At 37.6% G+C, this 27,884-nt stretch overlaps 1 protein-coding gene across 5 annotated transcripts in view; it reads right to left on the reverse strand.

Moving 5' to 3' along the window:
* Positions 1 to 1,647: 1,647 nt before the first annotated feature.
* LOC139479022 (GTP-binding protein Di-Ras2-like) overlaps positions 1,648 to 27,884 on the reverse strand; it is a 79,679-nt gene continuing 53,442 nt past the window's right edge. The window contains exons 1-2 of one of the 5 annotated variants that reach the window (XM_071261756.1): positions 27,469 to 27,665; positions 1,648 to 3,963 (exon numbers count right to left, since the gene is read on the reverse strand). In XM_071261756.1, the coding sequence (XP_071117857.1) occupies positions 3,334 to 3,963; positions 27,469 to 27,498 (660 nt within the window). In that variant the 5' untranslated portion in view covers positions 27,499 to 27,665 and the 3' untranslated portion in view covers positions 1,648 to 3,333. Of the gene's footprint in view, positions 3,964 to 11,819; positions 11,884 to 15,582; positions 15,656 to 21,063; positions 21,110 to 27,468; positions 27,666 to 27,884 lie in introns of those variants that run through there. The other 4 variants (XM_071261758.1, XM_071261755.1, XM_071261757.1 and 1 more) reach the window with 4 other exon arrangements.

Consider the following 27,884-nt stretch of genomic DNA (forward strand, 5'->3'; position numbering starts at 1 on the left):
GAGAAAACTGATGCTGATATATGCTCAGAAAAAGATGCAGTATGATGAGAAATAGAAATGTAGTTGTTCCTTTTTGGTTATTTCAGAATCTGTAGATGTAGAGTGTTGTTGTAAGCAGTAGCATATGATATGAAGTGAAATATTTTTTTTGTAAAAATGTATAAAAAGTTGATTTAATAAAAGTGAAATAATACTTTAAGATAAATAAAACATTCTAAGTGCGTCTAAGTGGAATGTGTTGGCTAAATATATGTCACAGATGAATAAATGTTTAAATAAAGAAAACATGCCTTTGAAAGGTACAACATCACAACTTTATAGGTCCATTCCACTCAATTATGTCTCAAAGAAATATATTATTTTAATAGCATTTACTGTTGTGAAGGTAAGCAATTGAGTTTTATGTGTAGGCAGACATTTTTTGTTGTTATTTCTTGATTTCAAAGGAAAATTCTCTTAGCTGACATTTATAGTATATCATGTCATAGAATTTATTATTTCTTTTCCACATTCTACAATCACTACTCCTTTTACTAACATTTTCAAATGTAAGTTAATGGATCATTTGACATTTTTGCATTGATAGTAAATTTGTATGGTAATAAATGTTTTTAGCAAAGTACTTTTAAGATGCTGTTATAACAATGAATGATGTGGTATTTCTGAAAATAATAGTTTGAATTTATTTCATCATGACATTAAGTGTTTCGATCAAACTGTTTCTTTTGATGATATTTGAGACTTAACTAAATTTAATGAATGACAAAAATGTGTACCTATTATGTTAGTTGTTTAATTGAATTATCTTTTTTGACACTTTTTCCTTCCTTACGGGCAGAGAGTTGTTCTATTCATTCAAAAATATAAGTCTATTTCTTATTAGTAGAATGCTATTTCGCTGTAGAGAGGGATTTTAAACATCCTGTTCCAATTCAACAAGTGGTAATGTTGATAATTTTAATATTTTTGTTTATGAAGAATTAATATGAGGCCATAAACAATAATGCTTCTCTGCTGAAGCTTGTTTTCAAATTAACCAAGACATCATCCCTTTCCCCCTTCTCAGGCAAAGTCAGTTGCCATGGTGAAATAGATTTGGTAAGGAAAAATAACACTTTGTTTAAATCCAGACAAACTTGAAACTTGAAACATTGAAAGATATGATATTTGGACCAGGCTTTTACCAGGCAAAACCAAAGGTTTGTCTTTTCATTGTCATATTGGATGCAATATTTCATACATTTTGAGAGTAAAAAGAAAAAAATGCTTTAAAAAGAGACATAAAAGAGCTGATAAAATCATTTGATTATGAAATTGTTTTAACATTTCTGTCTCTGTTAATTCAATATATTTAAAACCCTTCCAATAATAAAAATTCAACAATATATGTAACAACTACAAACAATCACTATTTAATATAGGCAACATTAAATCATATTTCTTTCAAATTGATATTCATCACCAAACAGTTGAACTCAATTCTGCAAAAGGCTTGTAACTAATTTCCAATTGCACAAGTTGTAGACATGTACCATTGGAATCTGTAATGTGAATACTGTATTAACAACAATTTAATTCATTTTGCAAAAAAATTTCAAACAGTTTCAATAAATGTTAAAAGTAAACACTAACAATAACATGCACCAATATATTTTGCTAACTTTTCAGCATTTCAAATAGGAAAGATATGGGCAGGGGAAAAATACACCTAACCTCTTGAAAATATTTGATAGCATGTGCAGCAAGTCAGCTAAGACAGTTGGGCCACAACCAATAGGTTATTTGTTCATCAGAGTTATTGCTCTTTTCGGCAACCACTTCCTTATCCAAGTTATCTAACATTGCTTGCAAAAATGTTTATGGCTGAAATATGGTGTGTGCTAAGGCTTTGCTTAAAGTTGAGTTTAAAAAACAATTAGTAACATGTAATCATATCAGTTCATGAGATCATTACCTTAGATCTGTGAATTTGTTTATTTTCAATATTTAAACAGTTTACCATTGCTTTTAAAATTTAAAAAAAGTTAAAATGATGTGACATGCCTGAAAAATATCTGAAAAAACCCAACCCCCAATTTCCTCTGGCGTTTTCTCGTAGTCAAATTTCCTGGGATGTGCATCATTCCCAAGCATAAACTGTGTAGAGCATTGTTAAGCTGAAAATTAGAAAGTCTAGAACCAACTCATGCAGAACGGCTGAAGCAATGGTGTCAAAATTTGTTGTCTCCTTTTATTATGTTGTCAATCATGATTGTGTTGGGACTGCAGTATACATAATTCTGTCTCTCTGTATGAAGTACAAGCTCTCCAATACTACTGTACTGTGTAAAATAATCAGTTTAACATGCCCTGGAATAAGAAATGATAAGTTGAAGGTCATTATGTGATAAGGGTCAGGCCAAAAGGGTCAAAAGGTCGTTCAAAAGGTGATGCTCTCTTGTAATCTCAGATGACAATGTCTTTTCAGCAATATCTATTTATATGCTCCTACTATACAAGTTCATATATGCATAATCTTCATACAATGTTGGGATCATAACTTTCTAAATCCAGCATACTAATAATAGTGGCAAATATGTGTAGCTTCATGCTATATGGAGTCTTCATATCATACATGATTGATGTGCATTGATGTACTTCTCCAAACACTTGTTGAAGAACTTTTCACACAGATAAAATCAAAACAAACAAGAGAAAGAAGATTGGTAAGAACATTTTAAAGCACTTTGAGAACATATTATTGGGTTTCCGAAGCATCCAATAGCATCATGTTCTTTGGATGTGTTCTGGAGATGCAATCATGAGTTTTTCACATCTGTAAACAGTTCTAGAACAATTTCTTTCAAGAACGTGAACCATTCAATGTCATCCTGGCAGTTGAAGAAAGGTCATTTTAACTGGAATCTCTGGGACGCATTATGGTCTAAAATATTGGAAAAAAGGAACTTTCAGGAAAGATGGAATAGATGCACATCGACTGTACACAGGAAAAGCTTTTGTCCATCAGAAGGGGTCTGAGTAGTCTGTTGTAATATCAATATTTGGAATCCATTCAAACATTCTCTTGTAAACATTTCTGAGAGGAATCATCTTCAATGCCAACAAGTAACACCAATATTGCTGCAAAGTCATTTTTACATAACAAAGTTGATGCTGAATTGAATTCCACAATCTACAACATGGTAACTGAAGATTCCAATGTTCCTGGAATATCAAATTCCATCTTGTCACAGAATGATTAAAGCCTATGAGTTGTACAAGAACGTTGGTGCCATCTTTTCTGAAAAAGCTCAAGGTCAGTGCTCAATAATACCTCAAGGTCACAATACACATTCACATCAACATACACTTCCCCTTCAACTTTTCTTTTCGCTTTTGAGATTTGGATTTCTTTGTTTCAAGCTGAAGACTCATTGTCCGACGCTTCTCGAGCTGGAGAAGTTCCTGAAATAGTTCTTTAACGTTATAGTTTGTTTTTGCTGATGTTTCAAGAAATGCGCAGTTCCATCTTTTTGCCAACTCAGCTCCCTCAGAAAGTGCTACTTCACGATTTGTCTCATCACATTTATTTCCCACAAGCATTATGGGTATGCTCTCGGTATCACCTTTTATTTGAATGATTTCTTCAAATATGGGTTTAAGTTCTTCTAGCGATTGTCGACTTGTGATGGAATACACGAGAATGAAAGCATGTCCTTTTGAAATTGATAACCTCTGCATGGCAGGAAATTGGTGGCTACCTGTCGTATCAGTGATTTGTAATGTGCACACTTGTTTGTTACAACTGATAACTTGGCGATAGGTGTCCTCTATTGTTGGAATGTAACTTTCACGGAAGGTTCCTCGAACGAATCGCAGCACAAGGGAACTCTTGCCCACACCTCCCGCTCCAAACACAACCACACGGTAGTCATTACTTTGTTCCGGCATCACACGGAGACGAACAGAACGGTCCTTTGGTACCTGAAATTAGTAAGATTTCAAATAATTAATTTGTTAATTTGAGTCAAACATGCATTCATTCACATAATCATGCTTTTACACACAACTATGCATATATAGCCATACATTTCTTTAGACATACATTTACAAACTTACACATACATATATTCATGAATCTGCTGTAATAGTAGGCATGCATTCACAGGCGAATTTACTGATAATGACAATGGACCCGTGAAGATCTGGATTAGAATAGGTCTTCAGCAACCCATGTTTGCCATTAAAGGCGACTTTGCTTGTTGTAAGAGGTGACAAACTGGATCGGGTGGTCAGACTTGCTGACTTGGTTGATGCATGTCATTGTATCCCAATTGTGTAGATCAATGCGCATGACATGAATCACTGGATCGTCTGGTCCAGACTCTATTATTTACAGACTGTTGTCATATAGCGGGAATATTGCTGAATGTGGCGTTAACAACAACAACAACAACAACAACAAGAACAACAACGATAAAGGACAGATGAGTTTCTTAAGTAAGTGAGTGAGTTGGGTTTCCAGCTATATCATCGCATGTGATCTTGATGTGGGAGGAAAGCCTGAAGTGATGCAGGTCTTAGAAGATTTGAACTTTGGTGAAACCCACCAACACGTGTATGGTGCTGACAAACCTAGAAACAATAAAGGTGAATCTGAGATTTGAATCCATGACCATAGGTTTCAAGCACGCAAGGGACACACACATCAAAGTGATTTCAGCACCCCAGACAACTTGGTTGCTCATGTACAACATTGAAAGTTTTTATCTATGTCAAGCATCTTTGATATTTGGTAGAATCGTTATACGACCAGAATTCAAAAGCAAATGCAAAATGACTACCCTTTTTTGTTATTTACATTTTTTATATCGTTGAAATGGATACATGAAAATGTTTGTAATAATTATCCTGTGTTTTTCTGTAGGTTACGCTGATGAGGAAATGTCAATCGTTCTGCCATTCTCTTAAATTATGTCATGACATTTGAATTAATAGCTCTTTCCCTTGCAATGCTAAGTAAGTGTTGTTAAACTCATGCATTATTAAACGACATGTTTAACCAGTAAGCTCATGACAGGCTGCAATGGCAGTCACATACAGAATGTCAGACAGATTATTCACTCATACCGATGGGCACAGGGAGCTCAGTTGTCCTGGGCGCCACAATTGACACAAGCTGTGCAGAGTTCGTCCTTTGGTCATACCAGAAACCTATGATCATGGGCTTAAATCCTAGATTCACCCACAGTAACTCATGCTTGTCTCTCCATGGAGATCACATGGTATGATAGACCACCAGTAACCCATGCTTGTCTCTCCAGGGAGATCACAGGGTATGATAGACCCCCAGTAGCCCATGCTTGTCTCTTCATTGAGATCACAGAGTATGATAGACCCCCAGTAACCCATGCTTGTCTCTTCATTGAGATCACATGGTATGATAGACCCCCAGTAACCCATGCTTGTCTCTCCATGGAGATCACAGGGTATGATAGACCCCCAGTAACCCATGCTTGTCTCTCCATGGAGATCACAGGGTATGATAGACCCCCAGTAGCCCATGCTTGTCTCTTCATTGAGATCACAGAGTATGATAGACCCCCTGTAACCCATGCTTGTCTCTCCATGGAGATCACAGGGTATGATAGACCCCCAGTAACCCATGCTTGTCTCTCCATGGAGATCACAGAGTATGATAGACCCCCAGTAACCCATGCTTGTCTCTCCATGGAGATCACAGGGTATGATAGACCCCCAGTAGCCCATGCTTGTCTCTTCATTGAGATCACAGAGTATGATAGACCCCCAGTAACCCATGCTTGTCTCTCCATGGAGATCACAGGGTATGATAGACCCCCAGTAACCCATGCTTGTCTCTCCATGGAGATCACAGAGTATGATAGACCTCCAGTAGCCCATGCTTGTCTCTCCATAGAGATCACAGGGTATGATAGACCCCCAGTAACCAATGCTTGTCTCTCCATGGAGATCACAGGGTATGATAGACCCCAGTAACCCATGCTTGTCTCTCCATAGAGATCACAGGGTATGATAGACCTCCAGTAGCCCATGCTTGTCTCTTCATTGAGATCACAGAGTATGATAGACCCCCAGTAACCCATGCTTGTCTCTCCATAGAGATCACAGGGTATGATAGACCCCCAGTAACCCATGCTTGTCTCTCCATGGAGATCACAGGGTATGATAGACCCCAGTAACCCATGCTTGTCTCTCCATAGAGATCACAGGGTATGATAGACCCCCAGTAACCCATGCTTGTGTCTCCATGGAGATCACAGAGTATGATAGACCCCAGTAACCCATGCTTGTCTCTCCATAGAGATCACAGGGTATGATAGACCCCCAGTAACCCATGCTTGTCTCTCCATGGAGATCACAGGGTATGATAGACCCCTAGTAACCCATGCTTGTCTCTCCATAGAGATCACAGAGTATGATAGACCCCCAGTAACCCATGCTTGTCTCTCCATGGAGATCACAGGGTATGATAGACCCCCAGTAACCCATGCTTGTCTCTCCATGGAGATCACAGAGTATGATAGACCTCCAGTAACCCATGCTTGTCTCTCCATAGAGATCACAGAGTATGATAGACCCCCAGTAACCCATGCTTGTCTCTCCATGGAGATCACAGGATATGATAGACCCCCAGTAACCCATGCTTGTCTCTCCATGGAGATCACAGGGTATGATAGACCCCCAGTAGCCCATGCTTGTCTCTCCATGGAGATCACAGGGTATGATAAACACCTAGTAGTCCATGCTTGTCTCTCCATAGAGATCACAGGGTATGACAGACCCCCAGTAACCCATGCTTGTCTCTCCATAGAGATCACAGGGTATGACAGACCCCCAGTAACCCATGCTTGTCTCTCCATAGAGATCACAGGGTATGATAGACCCCCTGTAACCCATGTTTGTCTCTACATGTTTCCTAATGGATTATTATCTAAATAAAAAAAAACACCAAAAATGTCACACTGAAACAATACAAATTGCTCGGTTTCAAACTGTATGCCATGTTTCCATTGCTTATGAATATATAACAACAGTCAAACCATGTAACTGGAGAATTAACATACCAAATATGGGGTACACCATGATTAAACCAAGACAGGAAAGTCACAAAACTGCTAACTGAACCATGTATATCCGTTAAAATAAATCCAGCACAAAATGTCCCAAAATTGGCACAATGCAAGATGTCCTTCACACAAACCTTTGAGCAGCCATTTTGAAATGCAGATTTTTAGATTAAAAATGCATATTTGAAAGAATCTTTGTCTCATTTCATGACTTTCACAAGATTTAATGTAAAGAACATGGCATATTAAACTCAGTCACACATACCTTGGCAGTGGCCATCTCGAGCTCCACTCACAGGACTAATAAAGTGAGCTAGTCATATTTGGAAGAATCTGTCAGTTTAGTTCATGTAATAGCACAGCTCAAGCCAGTAATAAGTCTCATAGTCTCAAACACTGGAATAAATTATGCATTGGGTCCTTTCCTCTGGTACTGCTCATGAATTAGTTACAAAGTCTTACTACCATTTCGACATCTACCTCGTGAAAAGGCAGGAGCATTCTTCCTGGCTTATTAAGATTCCCGTATCGTGGAGTAGTATAGGGTGTATGTGAAGGTGTTTGTTGAATAGGACTAAGGTCATGTTGAGTATGGTTATTATATTTTCCAAAATGACATCCTTTCAATATTCATAAAGGACCTACCATGTGTTATTCTGGGACTGGGATTTAGGGATCCCTCAGACATGTTTCTCTGAAAATAGGTTGGTAAAATCTGAGGCCATTTGTTTTTCAACATTATAAACCTACCATGATGTGATTGATATCCCAGGGAATTTATCCCTTGGATGTGGTTTTAAGTCTCATAAATTCCCTTGGACGTGCTTGATCCTTCACATATCGAATAGTTGGACCCTAAGTAAATTTAGGTGATATAAATATCTCATTGCGAAACACCTAATCATTGCTATTTTTTAATTTTTTTCTGGAGTATTTCTGCGTAGTGTATTGTATGTGTGTTTGACTAAACCCTCCAATGTCATTATGTATATCAATGTATCAGTCACGGATTACCCTAAATAAACAGAGACATGTCTCAGTATCACACACAGTATAAATATAATCTAGACTCAGGCAAAGCCTCAGTTTATAGAGCACAGTTTCCTTTTGACTGCTATCAAAGGTGTTTGTGATTTGGATCTTATGAATTATGACAAAAAATGAACTATATCAAATATGTTTACTATGGTCATAATTTTGATTCTAGTATACATGTATATGAATATACAAATGGGCAGGTATGGGCAAATGGGCAGTTGGTATTGATCATACATGTTATCACCTATCATACAAGGTTATCACCGAATGTGTGGAATATTTGTCAATTCGTATTTCCGCTGTTCTCATGTGCCTAGGCCTAATATCTCATTGATTATTTAGTGGGGGAAAATGGCAATGGAGCTTCTTTTGAAATATTAAGTCCTTGAAAAAATGAAAGGCATTTATTATTTAAGTAAAAATATATTGAAAGATATACATTATCTAGAACAGATATAATTAAAATTTTATGTATTTGTTCATTTAAGACAAAACAAGGATAGAAAGTTATCTGTTTTTATGAAGAGTACATAATGATTTGTTCTGACCTGATACAAACATTCCACACGAAAAAAGTCGTAATGTATTGGTCAACATTTTAGCTTGATAAATTATCAAGCTTATTATTTGAAATTGAAATAACATGTTATATACAATTTTTCAGTGTTAAGCCAATGCCTTCGTTAGCCACATATTCACAAGTAAATGAGTAAAGTAAAAGACTTGACAATTTTTACAAAATATGTACTGACCTATTTTACACACACAAAAAACATATAAATGTTTTAAATATGAATTTTCCTGTTAACTTAACACATAAATGACAATGGTTACTTACTTGACAATGATCAACACTCACTTTTTCATTCTGGTGAATATTCAAATATGCAAATATTCAAAAAGCTTCATTGCCATATAAATGCACACAAATAATCTGATCAAGTTTGAATTATTAAATATAAAATCAGAACTCAATTAATTCATTATGAACAAATTACTCCTGATTTTCAGACAAATATCGAAAACATATCCCAATCTACCAGTACTCATCGTCAGTGGATCTGTATCATATAAACAAGCAGATGTACTACAAAAGGACCACCACTTGATTGACAAGTGGACCAACATCTGACAGGTGGCATCTCGTCAATCTCATTGTCCAATTTATTAAGTGTGGACCTCTGTGCACATAAGTGTTTCTCTAGAATAAACAGATGTTTGAATTTGTTGACAGTCATTCAGCAGTCTCAACGTCCCCAGTTATTAAAAAACTGTAAGGGAAAAATCCAAATAATATATTTTGCTCACATGCGACTGGTTGTATAGCCTGTTCATGACCAAATTATTTCAACTGATGAGATCCACAACAGGGAATATAAACAAAAGCCATACAAATATAGAACACTATAACACAGGGTACATGTGGTTTTATGCGTCCCACGTTGGGTTACATTCCACGAGCTGGAGGCGTAAAACCGCATGTACCCCGAGTGATACTTCTACAACAAATTTGTCTTACTGACATGTTTTAATATGACATTGTAAAAGAAATAACACAAGATAAAAAAACAGCTGTTTGATTGAGCTGAAGTCAACTTGTGCTATGTCACATGACTGTCATTAACGTGGAATGAGCGTGCAGCTTTTTGCTTTGAAGCAAGGTATAAAGGATTTATTCTCCTCCTTAGAAATCCACATGCAGCCTGTCTTGTTTGTGGCAGGGTATAAGGGATTTATTCTCTGGCAGAGAAATTTATTTTCCTCCAAGGCGGGGTACATAGTATTTTATCAAGATCACGTGAACAAATCAGATCTCATCATTCTGACACGGAGGTATGATAATGAGTATTTTTAAACTGAATTACGGTATTTATTAATTTATCAAACTTGATGATGGTTATCAGTGTAATATGGATCCCTGGCTTTGTCTATAATGAATGTCAAGTTACAATTGATCTGCAGAAAACACCGCTTCAGGATGTATGAAGGTGAGGCAAATGGTCAGATAAAAGTCAGTAAAAAATCCCAAAAGAAATTTAAAATTTCTTAATTTCCTTTATTACTCCATGGATAATGTTTGAGTGTGCAAACCTGACTTATATTTCACTGGTAAAAGAAAATGCCACTTGCACATAGTTTGCATTGTACACAATGCTAAAATAAGGATTTTAACAAATTCCAGATTTTGGACAAAGTGCAGTTTTCCTGCAACAGGCACACCTGACAATCCTTGATAAATGATGACTCACCAACCAACTTCAACCAACAAGCAGATCATGGGCATTCCAGGTACAGTGAAACCTTGCTAGACCAGACCCTGTTTGACCCGAAACCCTGGATCCCTGTCAAACTTGTGTGGCATCACACACATCCAAAGGAATACTCCATATCCATCATTTGTTAATCCAGACAATTTCACTGGGTTTGGTATCATCCAGGTTAATGAGGCTCTAGTGTTTTTAGGATGACTTATGCTTGTTACTTTTCCATATGAACATATATAGAATTTTTTTTTTAACGTACCTTTCTGTATTTTTTCGTTTCGATGAACATATTACAAGACATTACATTTAAATGGTGATGTTTACATAGCAACTGCAGTGATCTGCATCAAGCTAAAGTATTGTATACATTACATGAAATAAACATAAATTAAAAAATAAAATAAATAAATAAATGATTAACTTAATCAACACAACAATTAACTACATGGCAAACATAATAGATAGCTAACTAATTGAACAGATGAGAAATAGAATAAATAAATAATTAGTTGAATGGACACTCATGAGTAATGGAGGTTTCCTTTGAAAAGACTTTTTTAACTATTGATATGAATCCCAGTAGTTTGTCCTATGATGTGGTATATTTGACCATATTAACAGATACTTTAACCTTCAGTTAAATAATACAAAATCTGTAATACTTGAAAACTAATCATAACAGAATTGTACTCAATTGTTTAATATTTAATACAAGTTGAAGATGGTGTAGCTTGTGGTTTATGTAGTACACACTTGAAATTTAATACCGGAGGAAATAAAATGGCATATTTCTGTGGAATTCCTGTGGAATTGAAATATAGTTGACTTCATATTATGAAACCGGTATATGGTCTCTGATGAGGCTGTGAGAATCATTGTCTGAAAAGTTCTGTTAGCAATCATTTACAATCCAGTTAAACTGCAATTATCAATATGATTTTCTTCATCTAATCATCCTTGAATATTAAATATTATTGCTAAGATATAACTGAGCAGAACGATTCTCAGGTACAATTCACTTTGATAGTGGTCTCAATTGTATAAGCATAACATTTGAATGTATAGTGTGAACCCATTGAGGAATTAACATGGAGGCCATTCTGCTGGAGGAAATATAATGAGGCCCAGTAATAACCATGTTTTTTTTATATAATTATTGTAGACTTTATTTCAAGACCTAGATCAAAGAATTATACAATAAATACATGTTCCTACGGAGACGTGGGCTCAGAATCAGCACAATCAATACCACAACTGATACATATCCATTCCAAGTTTTCATACAAACCAGACCAAAACCTGAACATGTATAACACAACTAGATAATATAAATCATATCAAAGCAGCAAATAATGAACTAGACTCAAATGCCAAACTGTGTGGCACGGGTATTTGTAAATTATGGCAATCTCAGAGTGCAGCTACATACCGTTTTCTTCATATTGACTTTATCGGCAAAACCAGAGCAGCGAGGTAACGACTGTTGGTCCAGGCTTGACTGGTATAGAATGGAGCGAGTGCTCTGGTTGGCGTTTATATTGACGTGCGGACAATCAACACTGAGTCAGTGGGAGGGGATCCCACTAGCGTCACAACTCTTTTATCTCCAACATAGACGAGATGGCCAGCAGCAGGCTTGAAGCTTGGAGTGGTCTCTCTGACTTCAACCACGTAGTACTAGGAAGTTCAGGGGCTTAATTGTGTAACTTTCATTCACAAAGGTCAAATCAAACCTTATTGAATGTCAATAAAATTATAGCATTTTCCAAAACAGGAAATAAACATTGGATAATCTCTATATAAGTTGTTTAATTTGTGAATTTGTAATTTCAGTGAGTTTATGTTTGATACATGGTAATTTAATCTGTAAAATGCGTAAAAGATTATCTTGTGACATCTTTGTGAAATAACAGATGCAGATGCCACACATTGTTGTTAAGTATCATCACCATTATGCAGGAAATGAACAAACAGTTTTCCAACCTCTGGACCGCTCGTGACAACATGGTGAGATAAACAAGTTATTTGTGAATATTGGCTAAATATCTGTAATGCCCTGGTATTGATGCAACAATAGGCGAGTAACTTTTTAAGTAAATAACAGTTATATAATATTATTTATTGTACCTTCTGTACACATTCAATGTTATTTCGATACACTTTTGTGTTATCACCATACATCTTCAATGTTATCACTATATACCTATGTTATCGCTATATACCTTCTATGTTATCACTATATACCTTCTATGTTATCACTATATACCTTCTATGTTATCGCTATATACCTTCTATGTTATCTCTATCTACCTTCTGTTATCACTATATACCTTCTATGTTATCGCTATATACCTTCTATGTTATCGATTTATACCTTCTATGTTATCGCTATATACCTTCTAAGTTATGGCTATATACCTTCTATGTTATTGCTATATGCCTTCTAAGTTATCGGTATATACATTCTATGTTATCGCTATATACCTTCTATGTTATCTCTATATACCTTCTATGTTATCACTATATACCTTCTATGTTATTGCTATACCCATATGCTTTCATTACCGGTATACACCCATGTTATCACTATACACCTATGTTATTGCTATACCCATATGCTTTCATTACCGGTATACACCCATGTTATCACTATACACCTATGTTATTGCTATACCCATATGCTTTCATTACCGGTACACACCCATGTTATCACTATACACCTATGTTATTGCTATACACATTCTATGTCCTTGTAAAAAAATACTACTTCTATGTTTTTTCTATGCCCCTATGCTGTCACTATGCAACTCTATTAGATTGGCCTGGCAGGCCTGGCAATGGTTTGTCACTGATATGTTAAGGCTGTATGGTTTTACCCCTCTGTTACCACTGTCTCATCCATATCAAGGCAGGAGACACCAGGAATGGGCTTAACACATAGGTACCCTGATAAACAACACCATTTGCTTGAGATAACATTTAAGAGGAGACCACCTCCGTGGTCCTGTGGTAGAGTGTCCGCCCAGAGTTTTGATCCCTAGCCGCATTACATCAAAAGACTTTAAGATGTTACTTGTTGTCTTTAAGATGTTACTTGTTGTTACCCTGTCTGGCGCTCAGCATTAAGGGGCTCAAACAAGGACTAGTCAACTCAGAGTCAGTATACAATGTCTGAGTGGTATTTATGTTAAACTGGGGGATGGTACCTCAGTGTGCTAGCACTATAAATTGGCATCAGTCCAGACAAGTACAAGCAGCCACACACACACACACATGTGCATACATGTTGCTATAAAAGTGAAATAATTTGGGACATGACGTAAACCCCATTTCATCTCACCTCACCTTTGGGAGGATATTTGTTACTCTTTACAATATCAGACTCTAGTTATATGTTGGCACTCCTCTTGTTGCCAAACCATGGATGACGTAATATACTTTCAATGGGGCATATTATCTATTGAAAATAACTTCTTTGTTGTGCATACAGTGGAATCTCACAAAAGCTGACAGACTAATCCAGACCTCTGTCTAAACTGGACAAATCTTTCAGCTCCACGCAAGTCCAGCTTAGACAGGTTCCACTGTGATGTACACAGCACAGTTGCTGGATTCCTGATCAGGTGTAAAGTAGTTGGTACATATACCTTCCGATATTGTTCAAAGAATGGGATTAATTTCACAATTGTAATGTACATAAAATGTAAATTGCCAGTTGTGTTTGTAGAGGGTGGGAAAGAAATGGTTGCCATCATCCATTGGCGAGCCAAGCCACACCTATCATGTCACAAAACAACGTGGGAGTTATGTGTGCGGTGGATTTACACCTATCCTCGTCAATATTACAGGTATACCTTGTTAGGGAAAGGTAGGTTACCTGGTCAATATCTGCCTCGTTAAGCCAGGTAATTCCCTAGAAACAGGTGTATCTTGGGTGAGTCTAGGTGACCTGATGCAGATAAGGTTATAACAGTGTGTTGGAGGAAAACCTCCTTTTGCATTCCTCAGAAGATTGACAAACAGGATCGGGTGGTCAGGCTCGCTGACTTGGTAAAAGCATGTCATCGATCCAAAATGCGTGGATTGATGCTCATGATATCAATCACGGGATTGTCAAGTCCAGACTCAATTATTTACAGACCGCTGTCATATAGCTGGAATATTGCTCAGTGCGGCGTAAAACAACAAACCAACAACCCCCAGAAGATCCAGAAAAGAATGATGTTTAAAACAAATTATCATTTTGGGCCATAATAAATTCATTATTTAATTTTCATTCCTGCCTGCCTCATTATATAAGAGATAGTATAACATCACAGATGAAAACATAGATATCTGTGTTCCCTTCTTACTTTTTGGATGAAATACACCGTATATGTTTGAACATTTTGTCGTATTGTTTTTAATATTTGGATGAAAGTCTTACAATTCATTTATTATGTCCCTTCACTTTATATCCATTGATGTTTACTACCACCACCCATAAGCTATCACGAGCCTCCCATCCCACAAACATCAAGCTATCATGAGCCTCCCATCCCAGAAACATCAAGCTATCATGAGCCTTCTTCACCAATTCATTAAGCTATCAAGCGTTTTCTTTCTACCCCACAGTCGTCAAACTTTCTTGAGCTTCCGACACCACAAACATCAAGCTATCATGAGCCTCCCATCCCACAATCATCAAACATTCTTGAGCCTCTAATTCCAAAAATATCAAGCTATCCTGAGGCTCCGACACCACAAACATCAAGCTATCAAGAGCCTCCCATCCCACAAACATCAAGCTATCATGAGCCTCCCATCCCAAATCATCAAACTTTCTTGAGCCTCCAACATAAAAAATATCAAGCTATCATGAGCCTCTGACACCACAAAAATCAAGCTATCATGAGTCTCTTATCCCATAAACATCAAACTTTCTTGAGCCTCCCATCCCGCAAACATCAAGTTGTCATGAGCCTCCCATCCCATAAACATCAAACTTTCTTGAGCCTCCCTGCCCGCAAACATCAAGCTGTCATGAGCCTCCGACACCACAAACATCAAGTTGTCATGAGCCTCCAACACCACAAACATCAAGCTGTCATGAGCCTCCGACACCACAAACATCAAGCTGTTATGAGCTGTAAACATCAACCCTTCAAGTAGATCAAAGTCAGTTACATTGTGCAAGAAATTGAAATACTCACAAACTGTGACGTGAATATCTCACTGTCTGACTCCCACATCAGGCAACAGGAGGAGCTAATTCAATGTCTCAACAGATACACTGACACCGAAATATGATCATGTACATTTCACCCATGTATAGACATCCCAGTGTTGAGATGGATGTAATATTCCAAGCCTTGATGTTGACCCCGAAATATGCGCTTCTCACTGATTATCAATAACCGTCATTAAGCAAGAATGTAACAGTCAGCTCTTAATTTGGATATTTGCCAGGCCAACTGAATTTTATCAAATTAGTCTATTTATACCAGTTGATTTCGTAACTAGACCTTAATAGAAAGCTTAATGTGTGTGCTGAACACTGCACACTGACATTGGACGTCATCGATTTCAGATATAATGTATAGGGTAAAATGGATGTTGGTATTGATCTTTGAAAAAAAAGAAATATAAATTTTTCCCTTTTGATGATAAATATTGCTTTTGATTGATGTGACATTTTCGTATGAGGTCTGATTGGTTATTTCTTTGCAACTGATGATTTGATGCATTGAGTGGCACAGTCGGCCTTATGTGATTGAGTAAACTTAATCAGCTTATTTCAATGCTGATTGCAGCAGATGCTTGTAATCAAGGATTTTAAGCAATATAACTTAATTCTTAACAATTACCCTCAGACAAAAACGGTTTTACACCAAAATAATTGAAAACATTCCTTCTGATTAGCATCACCAATCACCTAATTTTATTTTATAGGAATGACAAGGTATAAAGTTAGACAAGTATTTTATATGTTTTTGGGGTTGTAGTTAGTGTATTGTGTCCATCCTGATATAATTTGTACCACGTCTAAAATAATTCAACATCTGCAAAAACAGCTATGGACAATGAAGCACATCTGGGCATATCCAACCGATCACGATCCTTATGAACAAAGTGTTCGATGTGCAGTGACTATCATAACTTTGTAGTTTTACAAAGACTTACAATTATTGTATGACTACAAATGCTTTGTGGTTGGGGTGCATTATTAGGTCATGCTGGTAAATAGTTGAGGCATTAGAGTCAGTGAACAAAAAAACATTCCTTCAGGATGCAGATTTATAGGATCAGGATTTATATTCAAGCTGGCCTTTTGACACAGTAAGGTGGTCCGTTAGTCTAGAGGTGAAGCATTTGCTCTTCACACTGAAGATCTTGTTTCATTTCCCATATGGTAGACATTTTTGTGATACGCCTCCGTGGTCTAGTGGTAGAAGATCTTCCTGGAGAGCAGTAATACCAAAAGACATTAAAAAATGGTACTTGTTGTTACCCTGCCTGGCACTCGGCATTAAGGGGCTAAAACAAGGACTGGTCGGCTCGGAGTCAGTATACTGTGTCTGAGTGGGGTATTCATGTTAAACTGCGGCATAGTATCTCAGTGGGCTAGCACTATAAAACCAGCATTAGTGTGGGCTAGTACAAGCAGCCTCACACATACTCACACGTGCACGCACGTCCCTATGTACGTTACACCCCATTTCACCTCACCTCACCAGATTATATACTGAAGATAAGAAATACCAGATCAGCTTTAAAGTGAGTGAGTGAGTGAGTTGGGATTAACGCTGCTTTTAACAGTATTTCAGTTATATCGCGGGGTGTCAGCTTAATGTGGGAGGAAAGCCCAAAGTGATTCAGACGTTTACCACTTCAGTGAAACCCACAAGCACGGGTATGGTGCTCACAAACCTAGAAACATTTTTGGAGCGAACGGGGATTCAAACCCACAATCATAGGTTTCTGGCGTGCCCAAGGGACGCAACTCTTCACAGCGAATCACAGCGCCTTAGACGACTGGGCCGCCCGTGCCCCCTCAGCTTTAAAGACATGTTTGATGTGAAACAATGTTGTACCCAGATGATGACCACAGACAGTTTGTCAATGTGAGTGAGGTTGCAAGTGTGATATGGTCACTTTGATGTGTAAAGCTATATTGTCATGCATCTCACTATCAAAGTTGTAGCAGCATACCTATGTCATTATGCAAAACAATATGTAAAGCACACCAAAAGGATAGCATTAGGCAAGTCTGTTCTTATTTCAGAATAAGTGTGTTTGTTTATCAACAAGAGAAACGTCATAAGCCTACACCCAAGGTGTGGTCACTGGAGCAGAAACTTCTTGTGTGGAATAAGGCGAGCAGAGCTGATTAAGCTCAGGGTTATCAGCTATTGTTTGCAAACAATGCTTCAGAACTGTCACTGTACTGGTCCTTTTAGCATTCATTCCTGTGTTTTCCCTGATAATATTATCAGCATATTCTATTTCTTTCCGTACTCTCAACATGCCCTATTGACATTTTTGCTTTAAGAGGAATATTGTGATAGAAAACAAAAGCTAATGATGATAGATGATAAATAACATCTTAGTGAAAAGGGAACGTCTGACCTTTACATACTTGTAACTGAACAAAACATTTCAAATCTGAGATGAGACTTTCGTATTTCTTGGCTTACAGTTTCCCTTAGCCACCATGAACTGAGAATCATGCAAAACTTATGTAGCGGCCATAAAATGTCCGAGTCTTGGATGGGATTCTAACCATGGACCTTCTGATCAGAGGTCGGACACATTGTCCACATGACCAAAGAGCTTAACCCCGTCAGCAAGCTGACAAGGTAAGGATGTCATCTGTAGGATGATTCCCCGCCCTGCTACATACTTCCCCGTCAGCAGAAGGCACATCCCAAGCCGCATTGTAGGCTACTGAGACTTATTTTGCTCAAATTTAATATGACCATGCTCAGCCCCACGTTGGGCGCCAATGTAGCGGCCATAAAATGTCTGAGTCCTGTGATGGGATTCGAACCACGGACTTCTGATCCGAGGTCGGACACCTTGTCCACATTACCAAAGAGGTTGACCCCGTCAGCAAGCTGACAAGGTAAGGATGTCATTTGTGGGATGGGATGACTCCACACCCTACTTCACTTAATTAATATTAAGAGGGGTTTTTAGTGAGAGAGAGAGAAGTTGGAGTTAAGTCTCACTTTCTGTGCAGACATGCAGATTACATCCTTCTTGGAATTTAAACAGGTTAAACATACAGTAAATAACTAAATATTGTACAGAAACCCCCCGGAGGTTATGGGAGACCTTGATTCCTTGCTTTCAAATATACATCTTCCCAAGGCAAGGGAGTTAACTGACTATGAAAGTCCAGTTTCCACCCTTGCCGAACTAGGCTGGTATTATGGAGTTACATTTTTGCTGGACTAACAAGTCTATGCATAGTCCAATCAAAATTGTGCTCCAAAATCGAAATCCAGTTCATAAACTGTCGTGCAGATTTTGGTTGATTGCAGGATTTGCAAAGCATGTGCACCGCCAACTCATTGTCAAAAGATATTTTCCAAATCTTTTCATGTTTTTAATCAAGGTGCTGACGCATTGTGTGATGCAAGACCTGTTTTATCACAGCGTAGACCTTATTGATATCAATCAGATCGACTTGACTGGACGACACTGTTTTGTTTGAAGCAAATGCAAGTGATACGAGAGGTGGAATCTGATTGGTCTAAAGGAGAGGCTTAGAAGGGACATAACTTGTAATAGCCACTGGTGGCACGACGATAGAGCCCAGGAATTCCAGCCTTGTTCGGCAAGGGTGGAAACTGGACTTTTAAAGTCAGTTAAGTCTCCTGCCTTGGGAAGATGTCAGATATATATCATTTTTAAATGTCAGTTTTATAGGGTCAGCAGATCTGTACCGATTAAAAAAAAATACCACCAAATTATTCTTACAGTATTATCACATTTCATCTAAGTTAACAAATATATTAATGTTTACTTTAGTTTTTTGAAATTTGTAAATACCAAAATAATCAAAGTTAAGTTAACACACAAGTTCAAACAATGTTTACATGGTCCAAGTTGTAAATGAGATTGGAAAACATGTTTTGCCCAAGAAATTAAAAGATCTGAGAATATCCCCTCCAGCTGTTATGTTCTATATGTGGCCTCATTAGAACATACAAATATAGGCCGAGCCCAGATGGAGGATAGGAATAAGTGGAGAGTCTGCTATGAATGAACTTACCAGAATAACGCTGGTCAATACTCGTGGGTGTTGTGTTTTTCTGCATCAATTATGTTAAGCCACATGTTTGCCCTGCATGAGTGACTAGGATGGATGAATGGCTGACTTCGGATGTTCGGAAGCCTTTTAATGGAATTTTGATCGTAATGTCAACACTGTCAGTGCATGATAATAACGTGTCGTGGTTCTCTGGTTTTGTTCTGTTGATATACACCTACACAAGGTGAGAGATTGAGCAGATTATTGATGAGGTTGTGTACACTGCATTTCCTGTTTATGAAGGAATAAGTTTTCAATGAATTTATTGGTGGCCACTTGTTTTCAGAACAACTTACATGTGTGATGTAGTTTTGGTTCAAATTATGATATTTGGTTTTCTTAGGTACTCATCAAACAGGAGATCTTCTGTAAAAAATGAGAAACAGTTAAATTCTTTGTCGGATACCAGATAAGCAAGAGCTAGATGATTCCTCCTGTTGTCAGCTATTCAATGCTACAGTTTACTATTACTTACAGCTGTTATGAATTTACTGTTACAGCTGTCGTGAATTTACTGTTACAGCTGTCGTGAATTTACTGTTACAGCTGTCGTGAATTTACTGTTACAGCTGTCGTGAATTTACTGTTACTTACAGCTGTCGTGAATTTATAGTTACTTATAGTTGTCATGAATTTACTGTTAATTACAGCTGTCATGAATTTACTGTTACTTACAGTTGACGTGAATTTACTGTTACTTACAGCTGTCATGAATTTACTGTTACTTATAGTTGTCATGAATTTACTCCTACAGCTTTGTTGGTCATAAGAAATGACCAAGGGTCTCAAGATCCCAGTGACACTATTAATGGCCAAATCAAGTCATTTACATAAGCAAATGAGACATAAATTATGATTACAATTTTTAAAGGGGTCTTGGCTTTGGCATATTTGCTGTCCCAGCAAGTTTGATCACTTGTTTGCTAGCTCAACTTATATGATAGATATCAATCCAACAGTGATTATTTACATTTTAATTATCCCAAGTGTGGATAGCTTTTTCATTTCATTTTCCATACAGTATGCTGGATTAATTCAAATACATTTTACTTGAAAACTATCATCAAATTCAGTTCTATTTTGTCATACATGTACACATGGTCAACCAAAATATATGTATAAATGTTTAGTATGATTGACAAATTGGGGGTGCTTCCCCTGCAGCACAAGCATAGGATGCTGGGGAGCTATAGTCTTACCAGGAACCCCAGTGGACTGAGGAGCCTACTGCATCTTTTGTACTTTTACATGTACGTGTGTACTCTAACCACTCCAAAACTGGATACCCAAAATAGAAATGGTTTACAAGACAAAGACCAAACCCAAGGAGCAAGTAAACATTACAGTTATTAAAAAAAATATACTGATACCATACCTGCATTTACCTGTGAAGTTTAACAACTTAAAAAATCACCTCCCTGTCACATCGGAACATCCACATCCAACTCACTGTTAGTGTGTAGAGACATGTATCCATTATGTATACACCTGCAGTTAAAGCATATCACATTTGTCCAAAATGTGCAAATGTGTCTCAGATGTGGAACGTCGCTGCTATTTTGGTTGAATTTTGCCACAACAGTCTATTTCAATCCTGTGCTGGAGGTCTAATGCATTTACTCGGGCCGATAACAGTTAAATCATCACCTGTTCAGCAACCCAAAGCTTGGTATTTATGTGTCAATGACGCACGGTATATTGATCGACATTTCCGTGAACCTAAGGCAGGTAACATGCATAGAATGTGTACGAAGCCTTCTCTATCCTTCGTCAGCTAGCGTATGGTAGGATAATACAATATTTACGACACTATACAATTAGCGCCATCCCATGGGGAGAGTAAATGATTCTGACTATAGGCAAGTCTAGTTAAATTGATACAGTACGTCAATTAGGAACACGTTCTGGCATGATTCTGTCTCGCTTTCTGAATCCCCATCTTCCGAGAAGTAACCCTCTTCTCGATTGTATTTTCAGGCTCGATTTAGAATCAATGATGGCTTCGGTCCAACTTCTTTTGGCAGCAGGTTGAACCAATTGCACTGTTACAGTCACACTGAGTTTTTTGAATGGGATTAATCACTTCACTTTATTGATGACCCCAGGAATAGAATATTTCAGCATAGAAAAAAGTTAAGTAAATAATTTCCATGTGACTTCACGTTGTCAAATGGCTTCAGATAAAATAGATGGAAAGTCAAATAACAATTTCAGAATCCAGATAATCTAACACATGCCCAGTGTGTGAGTAATAGGGGAATTCATTCAATATATCATGACAGCCAGTTTAACATTTTTTTTAAAAATAAAATAAAACTTTATCCGATTCATTTCCAAGTTGGTTTATGCCAATTTCAAAAGAGGTCACAACACTTTAGGGAAAATGTAATGATTGTCCTCTGGCATTAAAACTAAGTTTATAGTGAGGTTCACTTTTCCTCTGGCTAAGGATGTGTAGAGTTGCCTTCCTTAGCTTCCAGGATCCTCTGATTTTGGATTCAGTTTTCTCCAGATATGTTCTGAATACGTTTTCAGCAATGTACCTGTGTCTTAGACTTGCAGTACCTTTCTTCAAGAGATACTACACTATGCAGACTAACATTTACAAAGGCAGATTCATTATATCAAACTATGTACTTACAATAATGTTAGGAAGTTCCAACAAACGGAGACAACTGATTGGCTTTGGTTTGGGGAATACCACTTCCAGGTAATTCCTTTAACCTTTTACACGAATGACATATGATCGCTTCAAGGCCAATGAATATGATGGAAAGCTTTGCATGATGCTTCTTCTTCTTCTTTACAGATTAAAATAAAAATGCAGCAAAGAGGGTTTGGGTGATCCTGGCAAAGTCAGGCTGGTTAGGCTCATCATCAGCTCAGGGCCCTTGCCCCCTCTACATGCAGCCCAGACAGCGAATGGGACTTCTCCCAGAAACTGCTGCCTAGTCAAACCACACAGAACTTTTCGGAGAATGTGAAAACTCCCCAACACTGCAGCCTTCTTCATTACCCAGAATGTCAGAAGGGCTGTATTCCTCGTAGCAAACCAAATTGGGAGGTACCAAACCTAAGGAACCGAGAACAATAGGGAATCGGACAACTTGGTACTTGGGTTGCAAGCATGACATTTCGAAAGCGAGGTCCGCATATTTGCCATGTGTTTCCTGAATCTTGTCAATCACATTAGTGTCAAAAGGGACAGAAAGTTCTCTGCAGGGTTCCTGACCTACTCAACACACTGCACATAAACTTGATGCAGTGGTCCTTCAGATAGCCTCTCCTTGAGTCTGGGCCGATATGATATGGCACTTCACTTGGTTGACACTCATTACTGTACCATCCAGCTGTACAGAAATAACAAAATCAACACTGGCATCGACATTATGTCCAACCTCCTTGGCTCGCTTACGAAAACTGTGGAATGCCTTGTTTTCATCATGAGTCTTGACATGCTTTACAAGAGGATCATCAGATAAATAAATGTGTGCAAAAGTGCACAAAACAATTCTATCATAAGGAGCCCCAACATTAATCAAACCACGCCCTCCCTTAATGATTGGTAAATATAAGCGATTGAGGGAAGAGCGAGGGTGGTGGGATCTATTGTCTGATTCTTCGTGTAATGGTGTCAATACCCTGAATTTCAATCCAACAGTGATTGTTTACACCAAAGAATATGAAAGGACGGGTACAGCTTAAGTACTTGTGACTTTAACTTTATTGCGAGAGTATTATTATTAGTAGTATTAGTAGTAGTAGTAGTAGTTGTGGTAGTAAAAGTAGTAGTAGTAGTAGTAAGAGAAGTAGTAGTAGTATCCATATTATCATTTTGTTATTAAACATGTAATTTTTATCAGTTTTTGCACTCAGAGTTGTTATCATTATCAATTTCACTATCATTTAATTATCAACATTCTCACCTATTATCTTCATTAAACATTAGGACCACCTCCATGGTCTAGTGGATCGGTTGGGGTTTCGATCCCCCGCTGCTTCATACCAAAAGTCTTTAAAATATGGTTCTTGTTGTTACCCTGCCTGGTGCTCAGCTAAAACAAGGACTGGTCGGTTTGGAGCCAGTATAGTGTGTCTGAGTGGGGCATACATGTTAAACTGCGGCATGGCATCTCAGCGAGCTAGCACTATGAAATCGGCATTAGTCTGGACTAGTACAAGCACACACACACACACACAAACACACACACACACACACACACACACACACACACACACACACACACACACACACACACACGTGCATGCACTTCGCTATATGTACAATAATACTGAACACTACCTTTTACACTATTTCACCTCACCTTACCTTCTCTCCTAAAACATTATCATCATCATTTTTCATCATTGTATTTATCAACTTGCTCACCAAGGAGAAGCAGTGGGAAAGCCTAGTGGTTAAAGCATTTGCTCATCACACCGAAGGTCCAGGTTTGATTCCCCACATGGGTACAATGTTTGCTGGCGTCACCCGCAGTGATATTGCTGGAATGTTGCTGAAGGTGGTTTAGCCATACTCACCCACTCACCAAGGAACATCATTATCATTAGCATCATTATCATTATCACTGTAATCATCAATGTCCTCATGCATCATTTTTTTATTTTTCAATATCATCCTCATAATCGTCCTCTCTCATCATCTTCAATATTATCATAATTACCATTCCTCATAGTCACTTTGGCAACCAGTAACACCATCTTTATCACAACCCATGTAATAAACATCCTCATCATAATCATCCTACTTCTCCAACAACTGACAACATACAGCCAAGATGTTTCTCCACAATGATCCTGTCATTAACTATGCATAAGTAGCTTGGAAAAGAAACGACATCTGCTCTGAAACATACAGTGAGCTTTGTTTAATGGCTGCCAAGCATGCACCAGCAAGGCGTTACTGGTACCATATTAAGAAAGACAGCATGTTTTATTCGGCTAACAGACACGCTAATGTTACAGTTGTCCCTCGTCCTGATGCCATGGTTGCATCGCCTGCATGTCATGTGACACTGTGTACTTAATGAGGAAATCGGGGATATGCTGTCTGTCGCTTGAGTATGTCATATGGTCTTCCAGGTCATTGACCTTGTAGATGGCACCATGGACCCTCGTTGACAAGCCATTGTTTGGATTGGAAGCTATAAGATGTGGGTTGAGATATGCTTAGTATGCTTGAAAAGATATGTTATTCAATAATTCAGCTGGATACAGTAGCATAATATTATTATCATTAAACAGGGATTGTTGTAGGTAGAATGTTGGGTGTTGGTGCAATAACACTGATTTCATTATTGAATTTTCCTTCTAATTTGGTAAAGAGAGATCTGTACTCAGTTTCTGTGAAAACTCGGAATGAGAGTTGTGATGGAAATAGAGTTTATGGATTTTATGCAGATTAAATTCAGTTTGTTGTTGATCACTTGGTAATAATTATGAATATAACGCTTTACAGCTGTTACATTTCATTACAGTAATGTTTCAAACAATTATTCACAAAGTCAGCTGATATTGTATCTGGAGGCATGATTTTGAATAGTGCTATTGCTCTAATGATCTGGGTTTGATTCCCACATGGGTACGATGTGTGAAACCCATTTTCAGCGTCCCTCGCTTTGTGATATGGCTGGAATATTGCTTAAAGTGCAATTATGTGTGTTTGTTTCATGTTGTTTAACATCGCACTCAGCAATATTCCAGCTATACGACTGCGGCCTGTAAATAATCGAGTCTGGACCAGACAATCCAGTGATTGACATCATGAGCATCGATCCACGCAATTAAGATACGATGACATGCATCAACCAAGTCAGCAAGCCTGACCACCCGATTCTGTGAGCCGCTTCTTATGACAATCATTGACGCCTTTTACACCATGCATGGGTTGCTGAAGACCCGTTCTACCCTGGATCTTTACAGATCTTCAAGGAGACAAACAGAAATCATATCTTTTTTTTACAAAAATGTATGATGATGCATATTATAGAAAGACAGTGATAAATGCAGGGTAAACTGGACAAACATGAAATGAACATATGAATGTGCTTAAGATGAACTGTATGATCACTCAAACTAACCCAGGTTTCAGGCATGGCTATCATCAATCTCAGTGAAAAGGAAAGGGCAGGCAAAACTGGTTATTTCTACTCATTGTGTCATGACCGAGATTGATTAATTATATTTCTTCTATTGGCAAACTTAAATTCCAAAGGGCACACTTAAAATCCATGACTGCCCTGTGCACACTGAGAACAAGGACCGTATTTGATGGAATAAGCGCCCAGGGCACTCTCAAAATTAGAAATATAATTTTGGTGAGGAAAAAACAGAGTTGAAAGATTGTAAATTTCATGGTTTATGCTGATAGCCTGAAATGATACCCCAAAAAAGTGTTATACACGACAGATATGTTTTCCAGAATTTAATTGCCCATAATTAAGGGTGCTTATAACACACGAGTGCGTATTATACATGAATGAATAAGTCTTGTGTACATTGATTAATCAGAAGGGGTGATAATTGAAATTGTTCACTAGCCAATGTATTAGCAAATATCGCTGTGGGCGCTTATTAGAGCGGGGCGTCTATTGCGTCGAATATGGTATGTTTCCATCATGCCTTCAGTGTAACTTGGAGGATTCTGAGGCTTTCAAGGATAAAATGAGATCTAACTTTCACTTCCATTTATGAATCGCTAAAACCCATTCTGCTGACCAACAATTAATGTAAGTAACATGAAGTGGGTGCAGTGTCTAGGGTTGCAGTAGAAAGCAAATCTAGCTGTCTAGTGCAACCTTATATAACACCGTATAGTTGCACATGTATTCCGGGCACAGTGCATGTTGAAAAGAGATTTTATAAATCTAACTGATTCACTTGTTCAAATATGCCATGAATTATGTGTTGACGTCAGTACACTACAGTGAACCTTCACCGGGAATACAATATATTGTCCAAATGAACTACAAACCTGACAAGACCATTTTAACCATACTATTGATGGTTGCAATATCCATATGTAAAAGCATTAATTATATAACAAACGAGAGTATAAAAGAATGAACTATACTCAACCACAAAAGATACATCACTTCATCAAAATACTTCATGAAATTTCCCACTGAAATATCAATCCATTTTTTGGAAGTATCTCGTTTTTGACATTAGTCTGTATCCAAATTTAATAGGCAAGCTTTCGGGACTTTGTACCATGGTAACAAAGTCATTTGTTATTCTTCGTTATGGCAACCCATCATACCCATATTTGTGTCACTTTTTGGCCGTTAACATTAAATTTAGATACAGACTGTCAAAAATGAGATAACTAAAAGAAAAGTATTGCTATTTCAAAGGGAAAATATCATGAATTATTTTCATGAAGTGATGTTTCTTTTGCAGTTCAGTATATATACCAGGCTCAGTCTTTATCTTATGATTGCAACACAAAAATGAACTACAAACCAGACTAAACTTATATGTCATAACTGCAATACTAAAATGAACAATATACCCAACTAAACCTTTATCTCATGGCTGCAATACTAAAATGAACAACATCCCAGACTAAACCTATATGTCATGACTTCAATACTAAAATGAACTACATCCCAGACTTATCCTTTGTCTCATAACTGCAATACCAAAAATACAAAACATACAAGTCTTAACTTTCATCTCATGAATGCAATACTAAAATGAACTACAAGCCAGATTAAACCCTTGTCTCATTGCTTCAATACCAAAATGAACTACATACCAGAATGGACTTTTTGGCTGCACTACTCATGCCTGCAGTATCAGCTGCCAGCCCCTCTCCTTGAAAAAGTTACTGTGATTTTGTGAGTTGGAAAGTGGCCAAAATAGATTGGTGTCTGTCTTCAGCAGTCTGTCTAATTGATCCTCTTCTTAGTTACTAGTACCTGCTATTTCAAACTGGCAGTCTCAAATCCAACATCAAATAATGGTCGCGCACCGAACAAACAGCATAACATAGGGAGTGCTGGATTCTGGTCATCACATAACAACTTCTCAATGTGCACACATAACACTTGAATATGATGGCAGAAAAACTGATGGTTTTTGTTTCACAAGATGACGAGTCGATCTGTAATGTCAGAAATTGAAATAGATCAGCTGTTGTGATCGTAATGTAGTTCCTGTTGGTGCAAGTAG

This window comes from Haliotis cracherodii, unplaced genomic scaffold (assembly GCF_022045235.1).
Source record: "Haliotis cracherodii isolate W230 unplaced genomic scaffold, xgHalCrac1.p SCAF_4, whole genome shotgun sequence".
Lineage (NCBI taxonomy): Eukaryota > Metazoa > Mollusca > Gastropoda > Lepetellida > Haliotidae > Haliotis > Haliotis cracherodii.